The following is a 13,205-nucleotide window of genomic DNA, read 5'->3' as shown; positions in this document are numbered from 1 at the left end:
TTTCAATTTTTTATTATTTCTTAATTTTTTTTTTAAATTTTTTTTTTTAACATTTATTTATTTTTGAGACAGAGAGAGACAGAGCATGAACAGGGGAGGGGCAGAGAGAGAGGGAGACACAGAATCGGAAGCAGGCTCCAGGCTCTGAGCCATCAGCCCAGAGCCTGACGCGGGGCTCGAACTCACAGACTGCGAGATCATGACCTGAGCCGAAGTCGGACGCTCAACCGACTGAGCCACCCAGGCGCCCCTATTATTTCTTAATTTTTAAAAAATATTTTATTTTTGAGAGAGATTGACAGAGTGTGAGCAGGCAAGGGGTAGAGAGAGAGGGAGACACAGAATCTGAAGGAGGCTCCAGGCTCTGAGCTGTTAGCACAGAGCCCCACACAGGGCTGGAACTCAGGAACCACGAGATCGTGACCTGAGCCAAAATCAGATGCTTAACGAACTGAGCCACCCAGTCACCCCTAATTTCAACTATTTAACATTTTTTTATTTCATTTTTATTCTGTTTTGAGAGAGAGAGAGAGCACGTGCATGATGGGGGAGAGAGGTAGAGAGAGAGAGAGAGAGAGAGAGAGAGAGAGAGAGAGAGAATCTTAAGCAGACTACACGCTCTGTTTTTTGAGACAGAGAGAGAGAGAGAGAGCACATGATGGGGGAGAGAGGCAGAGAGAGAGAATCTTAAGCAGGTTACATGCTCAATCCCATGATTGGGGTTCAATCCCACAACCCTGTAAGATCATGGCCTGAGCAGAAATCAAGAGTAAGACGCTCAACCAACTGAGCCACCCAGGCACCCCTTTATTTTATTTTTTATGAGGGGGGAGGGGCTAAAGGAGAGGGAGAGAGAATCTTAAGCAGGCTCCAACACCCAGCCCGGAGCCCAAAGTGGGGCTCAATCTCACAACTATGAGGCCATTTTTTTTTTTAATAATAAAGTTTATTTATTTGAGAGAGAGAGATTGAACACATGCACATGGGCAGGGGAGGGACAAAGAGAGAGGGGAGAGAGAGAATCCCAAGCAGGCTCCACGCTGTCAGCACAGAGCCCCATCCAGGGCTCAATCTTGCATAAAATGTGACCTGGGCTGAAACCAAGAGTTGGACACTTAACCCACTGAGTGACCCAGGTGCCCCTTAAACTCTAATTTAAGCAGGAAAAAAAATCATCTCAAAATTTTCTTAAAGAACATAACAGTGTTTTTAAAATCGGTTAAAATTGCTAAGAAAATTATGAAGTTAGATAATAACCCAGGGAACTAAACATTTTAAAGACTACTTTAAAAGTAAAAACATCTGATTTTTAGAGGAGAAAGAGAAAACCAGGAATCACAAATAGAAGGAACATTTACTTTGGTATGTTACTTTTTTGTTGTTTGTTCTTAATTACACAGTACTTCTTTTTAAATATCCAAATATAAAAGCTGAAAGTGAAATATTTCAAACTAACACCACATTCAAAACTCAATTCCTGATAAATAGATGGCAAAATTATGAAAGCAAAGTTTTATTTTGAATTATCCTTACAACTTCAAGTAGGGAAAGATATATTAAACAAGACACAGATGGTATACTTTAAATTAAAGGACTAATATATTCAATAAAAATTAAGAATGCTACTTTACTAAAAACCACCCTAAGGAAAGTTAAAAGATAAATTAAAAAGTTGATGCATATATTGTATTACATATTCACAAATATATTTGTTGGTGAATCTATCCAATAGAATCGATTCTCATACAAAATAAAAAGAATTCTCAAAATTCATTAAAAAAAGTTTTAAAACCTTAACAACCCAAGAGAAAAACAGGCAAAAGGCAGGTGTCAAATTAAAAGAAACTGACTCATTAAAAATGACAATTTGGCCCAGATTTCTGACATCAAAACATATTCTACTTAACTAAGGTAAAATTATTATACTTTCCTTATAATTATGCAGGAATCTTAGCAAAGTTTATTGATACAAATCATCTGAGAAATTAATTTGAAAGACCCTCTTCAGCAATGAGAACTGGCCTCACATGCTTGTGGTTGGCAACACATTCACTTCAAAACTGACACAGGGCACCTGGGTGGCTGAGTTGGTTAAGCACCTGATTCTTTATTTCGGCTCAGGTCATGATCTCAAGGTTGTGAGATTGAGCCCCACATCAGGCTCAGCATGGGGTGTGAAGCCTGCTTGAGAGTCTCTCTCTCCCTCTCTCTCTGCCCCTCCCCTGCTTGTGCTTTCTCTCAAAATAAATAAATTAATTAAAAAAGAAAAGAAAAAGAAAAAAACTGATACAGCTAGTAGTAAGTTGTAAAAGATCCCTATGCCCAAACAGATGATTCTTACAGTACTCTTAGAGTAAGTCTTTTTTAATATAAAACTTATTTAATAACTATAGAAGTAATAAATGCTCACTGTATCAAATTTACAAATAAAAATATAAAAATTCCCAACAACACACTGTTAGCATCCAGGTACATTCCCTTCCTGTACATATTTATGGGGAAAAAACTAACTATAATTTTTAGTGGTTAAAAAAATTCATTGTACACATTAGTGTAGTAGATCTCAAACTTCAGAGTACTTAAAAGACCACTTGGGTTGATTCTGAATGAGTGTATCACCAGTGGGACTTAGAAATCTATTTTTTCATAAGCTATAGGTGATTCCTATTCAAGGAGTTCTACATCAAACTTTAACATAGAAAAATTAGAGTTTATTTCCCCACTGCTGCACATTTACTTTTAAAACTCAAGACTTTTTATAATTATATACACACACACACTTTCTTTTTTTCTAAATGTAATTTTATTTTAAATTCCAGTATAGTTAACATACAGTGTTATATTAGTTTCACATCTACAATATCATGATTTCAGTTCCATCACCTGGTGCTTATCCCAAGTGCACTCCTTAATCCCCATCACCTATTTCACCCACCTCCCCTCTGGTAACTATCAGTTTGTTTTCTTTCTTTTTTTTTTTTTAATTTCATTTTTTTAAATTTACATCCAAATTAGTTAGCATGTAGTGCAACAATGATTTCAGGAGTAGATTCCCTAATGCCCCTTACCCATTTAGCCCATCCCCCCTCCCACAACCCCTCCAGTAACCCTCTGTTTGTTCTCCTTATTTAAGAGTCTGTTACACACACACACTCTTAAACAGAAGTTTTTGTGGACAGCTTAGATTTCTTCCCAGAAGTAGTATTTTTGTTCAACAGGTATAAACATTTTTTAAGGTTCTGGATATATACTGCTGAATACAGGGCAAGTCTTTGGGAAGCAAGTTATTCATTTGAAATATGTATAATTAAAATGTGATTATTCAAAGAAAAGTTTTTCTGCTTTATTTTGTGCATCACAGTTCTGATCTATCTGGAATTTATTTCTCCTTAGTGTTAGTATGGGATATAGTTTTATTTTTGTCCCTAAGGTCATTGTCCCAATAACTTTTCCCACTGATTTGAAAGGCTTTTTAAAAAATGTTTTTTAAATGTTTTTATATATTTTAGAGACAGGGAGAGACAGAGCGTGAGTAGGGAAGGGGCAGAGAGAGAGGGAGACACAGAATCCGAAGCAGCCTCCAGGCTCTGAGCTGTCAGCACAGAGTCCGACACTGGGCTCGAACCCATGAGCCATGAGATCATGACCTGAGCTGAAGCCGGCCACTTAATCGATTAAGCTACCCAGGCACCTCTAAAAGTCTTTATAATTTAACATTTATCATGCTTACATGTACATAAGTCATTTTTTGGTCTTTACAATACAGTAATCCCCAACCTTGGCTACACATTAAAATTACCTTTGGAAGCTTTTTTTTTTTTTTTTTTTTTAATGTTTTATTTTTTTATTTTTGAGACAGAGAGAGACAGAGCATGAGCGGGGTAGGGTTAGAGAGAGAGAGGGAGACACAGAATCTGAAACAGGCTCCAGGCTCTGAGCTGTCAGCACAGAGCCCGACGCAGGGCTCAAACTCACAGAGGGTGCGATCGTGACCTGAGCCGAAGTCGGAAGCTGAACCGACTGAGCCACCCAGGCGCCCCTGAACCCCACCTGACATCAATGAAAGTAAAATCCATGGGAATGGGGCTGGTCATGGGTAATATTCTTTTCACTCTCAGTGTGATCTTAGTGTACACCCGAGGTTGATAATTACTGCTGTAGTTAGTATCGTTGACTTCTTGCCTATTCCTGTGCCAGTACCACATGGATTTGATTCCAGATGACTTTTGAAGTCAAGTTCCTCTCCCCACCCCTACCCTCAGCCACACCAAGAAAATAAAAAGATTTTTATAAGGGCAGCATTTAATGAATAGATTAATCTCTATTCTGTCTTCCCATTCAGGATTGTTGTATATCACTCATTAACTTTTCTACCTTTGTAAAGATTTACTTTTTTTCACATAGGTCTCAATTCTTGTGATTATTCTTAGTTAGGTTATTTTTGGGTTTTTTGTTTGGTTTTTGGGTTTTGTACCCTCTAAATGATCTTTTTTTTCTTTTTATTTTCTACTTAGCTTATAGCAACTATTGCCTTTTAAAAAATAACACTAGTTCTAGTGTCTTTCCCATTGGTTCTCTTGGGTTTTTTAGTTGGACAATCACATTATTCATGTAACAATTCTGACTTCCTTTTCAATACTGGTATCTCAATGCTTAATGATAGTGGGACTTTCAGATAATACTGAGTCATTGAAGTAATAGCAGGCATGCTTGTTTTGTTCCTGTTTGATGAATGTGATATAAAGGTAAGGTAGTTTTATTTTATCCTAAGCTTCCTAAGAGACATAAGGAAGAAATGGTGATTTTTAACATATAAAGTTTTGCCATTATTAGTTGATCATATTTGTTTTAATTTATAGATCATACACTGAAATACATTAATTGAATGCCTCACTTTGAACCATTTTTATATTCTTGCAATAGACTCCCATTTCTTCAAATCTGTTTAAATACACCATTGGATTAAATTTGCTAATATTTTGTTTGAATTTTTGTATGTAGATTAATGAGATGGAATATAGTTTTCTTGATGTGTGTGTGAGTATACTTGGATTATCTAGTCATGAAATACATTTACATTAGTCTCATAAAATGAATGGAAAGATTTCCATCTTTTTTCCCCACTCTGCATCAATTTATATAACTTGGGAATTACCTGAATTGAAGATCAGTCAAAACTCCTCAGCAAAAAAATCAGACTCATTGCTTCTGTGATCACTAATCTATTTAGGTTTTCTATCAATTTTCATAATTATATTTTTGTTGAAAATGTGGTTTCCTACATAATTGATCATTTCATCTAGATTTCCAAGTTTATTAGCTAAAAGCAGTTCACAGTATTCTATAATTTTTTTAACCAGATATGTGTATCTGCTCGTATTCCTTTTCTTTTCTCTAATGTATATTTGTATTTTTGTATAGTTGTATTTTCTCTCCTTTTTCTGAGTTAGAATCGCCAAATATTGCTTATTTTATTAATCTTTTAAAAAAAAACAGAAATAATTGTTGACAATGTGGTTGTATAATGTTAAGCCTTTTGAAATTCAAATAGACATCATTCAAAGAAAATAAAAAATTAATAGCATTCTGAAATTAAAATCCCAGGTGATTCCCATCGGTGTGGGAAGTGAGGATGAGTGGAGGTAGAAAGTAAATAATAGCATGCTAAGGGAAACTTACAGATAATTTCTGAAATTGGTAAGAAAATATGCCAGCATGTTTGCTAAAAATTTAAACAGAACTTCCAGTAAAACAATAAGAATGCTGAGTGTCCAACCACTAAAGAAAGGAAAGAATGAAAGTAGAAAATTGGGTTGCTTGCATATAAAAAAACAGAAGAGTACACAAAGAACAGACAAAAAATCATCATAAATACCATAGAAGTAGATGATAGGTAGAGATAAACGTATAGAAAATAAAATTAGACCCATTAAATAAAATGAAGGATGATTTCTTAGAAATTTATCAACTTACAGACTAAAAGAATGCACCATTTTAGATACATTAGAATTAGAAGTTAGGGAACATTTTAACTAATAAAAGTGCATGATTAAATAAAGAGATTCTCAGCAATGTAGTGGAATTTAAAAAAACTTTCTGTGACTTTTTTTTTTTTTTATCAACTAAGGACTGTGTCATCTATAGAAAAAAGGGAAGGGACTTCCCACTAGGCTACAGCCAGGCAGTAATTCACAGCAGACAATTTCAATACATTAGACAGTCTTTAAACTGGGATGTAAGTGCTCCTGGGAGTAGAAGATGACTGTCTTAGGATGCATGGCTTTATGGGAATCAGTATTTGGATCCTCAAATGACATGTGTATTTTCACCTAAAACTGGTTTGGCTGAAATGAAAATCAACTTCTCTTCAAAATTTTCCTCTCCTACTACACAAAAAAAAGACATATTTTTCACTCATCCCAAATCCTACCACAATGCATTATTCCAAGATTTAAAAGCCTCTGAAGTGGTCAAAAGAACAATTCAAAATATATGACAGCAATGAAGTCTCCTTTAACCAAGTACCATAAACCCAACTCATCAAAGTTAGAAATGGGACCTTTCTTCAGTTTTTATTTCCTATATTTAATACTTACTTACCAAATTTTTGTTTGTGTTGTCTTTAATCGGTTGTATACTAGAAATCATAAACTCTAAAGAGGAACTTTTTAGAAGGATTTAATTTCTCTCTCTTTCCCTTGCTCTCTCCATGTACATATACACATGCACATACACACAGGCACACACACATTTGCATAAGTATGTATATATGTATATACTCATATACACGTGTTTTTTAAAGCATTGCAACTTTAGGATACTGTGGAGAGGAAAATTTTAAATACAATTTCAAGAGAAGGAACTATGTAAAATTTCTCAAGGTCAAAGAAGAGCTTGTTCATGTATTTTTTTTTTTATTTTTTTAAAAGTTTATTTATTTTTGAGAGAGAGAGAGAGACAGAGTGCAAGCACAGCAGGGGCAGAGAGAGGGAGACACAGAATCAGAAGCAGGCTCCAGGCTCTGAGCTGTCAGCACAGAGCCCGACACAGGGCTCAAACTCACAAACCACAAGATCATGACCTGAGCCGAAGTCGGACGCTCAACCGACTGAGCCACCTAGGTGCCCCTCACGTATTGTTTAAATAGATGACAGACAGTATCAAGTCACTATTATACTGATATTCCATTGGATTATAATTAAGAGTGATATAACTGTTCTATTTTTAAATATCATACACAAATATGCCAGAAACTAAATTATATCCTTTGCAGCTATTTAATTATAAGGTAAAAACTAGATATACTTAATTTTAGGTCTCTACTAATTCTCTAGGGACACAGAATTTTGCAAATTCTTTTGAGGGGTACTAAAACAAATATGCAGTACAAGAACAATGTCATCTTGAGAACATATGCTAATGGATTCACACATAGTTCAAATAGAATGGAATTTCCATCATAGCTATTTAGTCTATCTTGATGAGTGTAACTGATATGAACACATTCTCTCTGAGCCCTCTAAAAATAATATGCTCATATGCTAGACTTTGTCAGACATTATGTAACATGTAATGCATAATTAAATAATGCCTTTTACTTTCTGTTCACTCTAAGTATATCTACATTAGTTACCATTCATGTTTCCTGGTTTTGTTACTTCATTTTGTTACTCTCATTGTGGAAATACTGTCTAATGCTATTTGGATTCTCAGTATTTCCAAGGAGTATTCCCTCAGTATTTCCAAAGCCTCACATATAATATAGTATTTCCAAAGCCTCACATATAATTTCCTCAGTATTTCCAAAGCCTCACATATATATATAATATATATAATATAAAAACTTCTATTTCTAACACCCAAGCCTTTTGACAGCTTAAAAGTCTTCTAGATTGATTTCTACAAAGACATGCCTTATTAAAGAGTTTTTAACAATTCCAAGTAGACCTAGGGGAAAAAATATTCTCTAGTCACATACTTGTTTACAATTATATATATGTTCTTACATGAAATCCATTTCCCCTGAGTGGAAAATTATAAAAACATTCAAGTGTATTTAGATTAATCAAATAGCCACATGATTCTCATGTAAATATTATTTGATGGTAAATTATACCCTGTGCACTAGAAGATGATTATCCAATTTGTTATAACATTTAATTACTGATTTACTTATTAGGAGACTTTATTTTAAAGAAACAATTACACAGTAAGCTCTTCTTTCAATGCTTTTCTTGATAATTCTTACAGAAACATTATTGAAAATTGCTACAAACTTTGTTCACTTAACCTATATTATTTCTTACCGAAATTCACCATTTAAGTTAAATGCAAAATAGGGGCACCTGGTGGCTCAGCCAGTTAAGTGTACAACTCTTGATTTTGGCTCAGGTTATGATTCACAGTTGTGAGATCCAGCCCCGCATAGGGCTCTGCACTGACAATGCAGAGCCTGCTTTGGAGTCTTTCTCTCTCCCTCTTTCTCTACCCTCTTTGACTCTCTCTTTCTCTCAAAATAAATAAACTTTAAGTTAAATGTAAAATGGACTAACCGGTAAGTTAAAAGCAATAAAAAATGTAGAAAGAAATTAAAGTGAAAATGTATTCATGGATATGCTTATGAACTTTTCCTCTCATTGATTAGACACACAATTCAAGGATCAATTTGATCTTTCCCTTCCTATTTCCAAAGATAACACTAAGTTTCCTGGATTATTCTGATAAAAAATAAAAGTTAGCCAAGTAAACAGTCTCAAACAGCAATATACAGCAAAACCTTGGATTGCAAGTAACTTGTTCTGCGAGTGTTCCACGAGATGAACAACATTTCTAATAAATTTTAACTTGAGAAACGAGCGATGTCCTGCAACACGAGTAGTACGTGATGCTAAATGTCACATGATCATGACTGAGTCAGTGGTTCTCTTTCACTGGAGGATTGTGGGTGATCATCTCCCATGCTCCCATGCTTGGTCTCAGGATGCGGTGTTTGGCAGAAATCAGTGATTTTTTAGAACATTGGAAGGTGCCCATAACGGGACTAGTGTATTTTTTGTCACTTCAAAGTACCTATGGACAGTCCTTTACTTTTCCATACAAGAGTAAGCTTAGGAATGCTTTGCTTCATTCAAGGTCATTGGATAGGTTCCAACTTGGTAAAGTTGCACAAAAAGAAGAAGATTCCATCGAGCCAATAGGTAGCAGTTAGTGACAGTGAAAGTAGTCCTACACAATAATCCTCCTCTTGTCTCCCTCACACCAGCCACAAAGGTTTCCAAAGGTAAGTGTAGGTTAGTTTATTTTTCTTTATATTTTGTAGTTTCTTTATTAATTTGTATTATACTACAGTACTATAATCATTTTTATATTAATATTTTTGGGTTGTGGAACGAATCATCTGAGTTTCCATTATTTCTTATGGGGACATTCTCTCTGACATACAAGTGCTTTGGATTATAAGCATGTTTCCTGAAGGAATTATGCTCACAAACCAAGGTTTTGCTGTACTTTAATGGCTGATTTTGGATAAATTCACTGTGAATGCAATGTAAGAAAAATAATATATTTTTTTCAAATAAAGGAAGGAGTGTTAGAAAAGTAGTTAGCAAAGGAAATAAATCGTTGACAGAGTTCACCGAGGCATCTAACATAAATTCTTCCTATCTTACTTCTATCCTTCATAATTTGAAAGCTGAAAATCTGTGTCATATGCCTATTTTAATACTGAAAATCTAGATCCCAAATAATGGACCCATTTACCATAAGACAATTGGAATTACAACTAGGTCCAAAACTGAGCAGGAAATTGAAGTTGTTTCTGGGTAACCAAAAACAACTTTGAATTAAAAATTTAGAAAAAACATTTGAATTTTTATTAAATTAGAAATACTTTTAAAAATAAAAATGTATTGGGGCACCTGGGTGGCTCAGTCAGTTGGACGTCTGACTCTTGGTTTCGGCTCAGGTCATGATCTCACAATTTCGTGGGTTTAAGCCCCTCATCAGGCTCTAAGCTGGCAGTGTGGAGCCTGCTTGGGATTCGCTGTCTCCCTCTCTCTGCCCCTCCCCCACTTGCACTATCTCTGTCTCTCTCAAAATAAATAAATAAATGTAAAAAAAATTTTTTTAAAGAAAAATGTATTCTGCATAGAATAAGCAGTTAAATTTATCAATATTTAAGATATGCATAGATGTATAATTAAAGATTTTTTAAAAATCCAAACCAATATTAGTAATCTATTATGAGTTCATCAATTCATTTCAATTTCAATATTCATTTCAATTTTATATCCTCTATACTGTAACATGCTACATATATTTGTAGCTGCCAAATCAATACTCACGGTGCTTTCAGTCATTTGCAGACATGCACAAAGCCTCAAAAAATGTGCATTGCCCAGCTGAGGCATCAGAAGAAGATAATCTGCTTGTTTATTTCAGCTCTCAAACTGAAACAAGTGTCCTTTTCCCAGTCTATTTAGTGCCATGTTTATTGCACTATTACTCATGCTTCAGTGAAACCTATCCAACACCTGTATTTTCTCCACAAGGCACATCACAATCATAGCCTTCTTCCACTTAGTAATGCTAGGTAGCACTAGATAGCACTGTGCTCAGGGGGCATTTTAAACAGTGAAATGATTAACAAAAAAAGCATAAAAATGCAAAATAAATTTTAAAAAAAGTACTAACAGACCACAAAATTCTTAATTGTTTCCAAGATTGAGAGCTAAAATGAGAAGGCAGAGCACTGCCTTGTTCAACCTTAACTCTAGAAGCAATGGCTCAGCATTAGCTAATGCAGTGTTATACTGTGATTTTAGAGAGTGGAACTACTGTGAATAAGGAGAACTAAGTACAATTTCATAACCCCAGAGTCTCTTAAAAGACTAGAGTATTGAAACCTAAATCATAGAGAAAAGGTTAACACCTCTGCCTGACACAAGCAGTATTATGAATATTAGATTATTTGCTATTATATAAAAGCTACATTTTTTTTTAAGTAAGCTCTAAGCCCAGGGCACCTGGGTGGCTCAGTTGGTTGAGTGTCCAACTCTTGATTTCAGCTCAAGATCATGATCCCCCGGTCATGGGATTGAGTCCCATGTCAGGCTCTGCACTGAGTGTAGAGCCTATGTAAGTCTCCTTCTCCTTCTCTCTCTCTCTCTCTCTCTCTCTCTCTCTCTCTCTCTCTCTCTGCCTCTGCCTCTCTGCCCCTCTCCCCTGCTCAAACACCCTCTCTCTAAAATAAAATAAAAAATAAAATATAAAATATGTATTTCTAAAAAATAAAACAATTAAGTTCTAGGCCCAACGTGAGGCTTGAACTCAGGACCTTAAGATCAGGAGTTGCATGCTCTATGGACTGAGCCTGCCAGGCACTCCAAAAGCTACATTTCTTATATAACAGTGTATATGGCTTATAGGAGAATAGAAAAATTTAAATAGACTCTAATTAGTATGTCTTCACAATTCTGAATCAAGTCAGCATGCTGCCAGTATTTTCAATTGATTCATAGAAATTAACTTTAGGTAAGAAATAACTCATTAGAACAAACCTGAATAGTTAGAAATGTTCATCAAGTAACCATTCCAAATAATTAGGTTTTTCTTACTTGTAGCCAAGCTGGCGACAAATCACAGTTGCGTCCTTATCAGTCCACCCATCATCACAAATTGTTCCCCACTGGCCATTGATGAAAACCTCCACTCGTCCTTCTTTCTTATTTTCTCCATCCATCAGTCTGATAGGAAAACCTAAGTCATGATTCAAAAGTATTAGAAAAGCCAAAACAGCAAACTGATGTCAAAGTATGAAAGACTTTGTAAAACACAAATCATTTTTTTAAATTAACTATAAAATTAGCTGGGTAATACGAAAGAGTGAATGAGAGAGAAGTGTTAATAAAAAACCATATCCACTTTTGCAATATCTTTTGAAGTCTTTGGGTCAGAGTACTCACTTGCTCAACTATGAATTCCCAAGCACTTGGAACAGTACCTCATATATAGAGGACATGCCACAGCTGTTTGTTGTATGAATGAATAAATGAATGAATGGATAATTAGCACTGTAATTTGTGAATGGTTTTATTACCACTAACTTCTTTTTTTTTAATTGAGGTTCAATTTATAGTGTAGTATTGGTTTAAGGAGTAGAATTTAGTGATTCATCATTTACACATTAACACCCAGTGCTCATCCCAACAAGTGCCCTCCTTAATGCCATCACCCATTTAGCCCATTCCCCTGCGCACCTACCCTCCAGCAACCCTTAGTTTTCTATCGTTAAGAGTCTCTTATTATTTCCACTACCTTCTAAATAGTAAAAGATATTTCCTTGGAGTTGTTTTTATTTCATGTCTGGTCATTTATCCTTGAACACAGCTAAAAATTTATACTCCAAAGCTGAGATTTTTAAGACGGCATAAACATATATACCCTTGGCATGCATGGGTAACTTGAATGCGTGGAGAGAAAAAAAACGAAGGCAGCTAACAAGGACAATTTCCATCTCAGGCTTCTCATTTACTATTGCTTTCAAAAGAAGGGCTTAAATCATACAAATTACTAAGATAACTAAAGTTGAATGTAAATGTTATGTACAGCATGGTAAGTATAGTTAATAATACTGTATTTCATATTTGAAAGTAGCTGAGATTAGATCTTAAAAGTTCTCAACACAAGAAAAATAATTTTTTGTAACAATGTAAGGTGATGGGTGTTAATTAGACTTGTGTTGATCATTTTACAATGTATACAAGTACTGAACCATTATGCTGTATGCCTGACACTAATATAGTATGTCCATTATGCCTCAAGACTTTAAAAAATGCTGAAGCTAGAAAATAAAAATAATAAAAATTTAAAATAAATAGAAGTCATTCCTTTTTTTTTAAAGTTGAGAAACTGATCTCTAGCAAACTGAGGTTTATCTAAGTTATGTAAATGATTTATAGAATTTCATGTATCTCTATTGACACCATTAAAGATGGTGCTATTTACCAAGAAGCATAAAATACCTAGGGATAAATCTAACCAAAGATGTAAAAGATCAGTATGCTGAAAACTATAGAAAGTTTATGAAGGAAATTGAAGAAGATATTAAGAAATGGAAAAACATTCCGTGCTCATGGATTGGAAGAATAAATATTGTCAAAATGTCAATACTACCCAAAGCTATCTACATATTCAATGCAATCCTA

At 34.8% G+C, this 13,205-nt stretch overlaps 1 protein-coding gene across 2 annotated transcripts in view; it reads right to left on the bottom strand.

The window, feature by feature from the left end:
• Nucleotides 1-13,205, bottom strand: part of PRSS12 (serine protease 12) — a 77,723-nt gene that overhangs the window by 22,296 nt on the left and 42,222 nt on the right. For both annotated transcript variants that reach the window (XM_086704321.1, XM_025921712.2), the window contains one exon: nucleotides 11,616-11,757. In XM_086704321.1, coding sequence (XP_086560447.1) covers nucleotides 11,616-11,757 — 142 coding nt within the window. The remainder of the gene's footprint in view (nucleotides 1-11,615; nucleotides 11,758-13,205) is intronic.

The sequence above is a fragment of the Puma concolor genome, chromosome B1 (assembly GCF_028749965.1).
Source record: "Puma concolor isolate L17-30 chromosome B1, mPumCon1.1.hap2, whole genome shotgun sequence".
Lineage (NCBI taxonomy): Eukaryota > Metazoa > Chordata > Mammalia > Carnivora > Felidae > Puma > Puma concolor.
The sequence above is the reverse complement of the archived record's forward strand: the minus strand, read 5'-3'. Positions and strand labels throughout refer to the sequence as shown.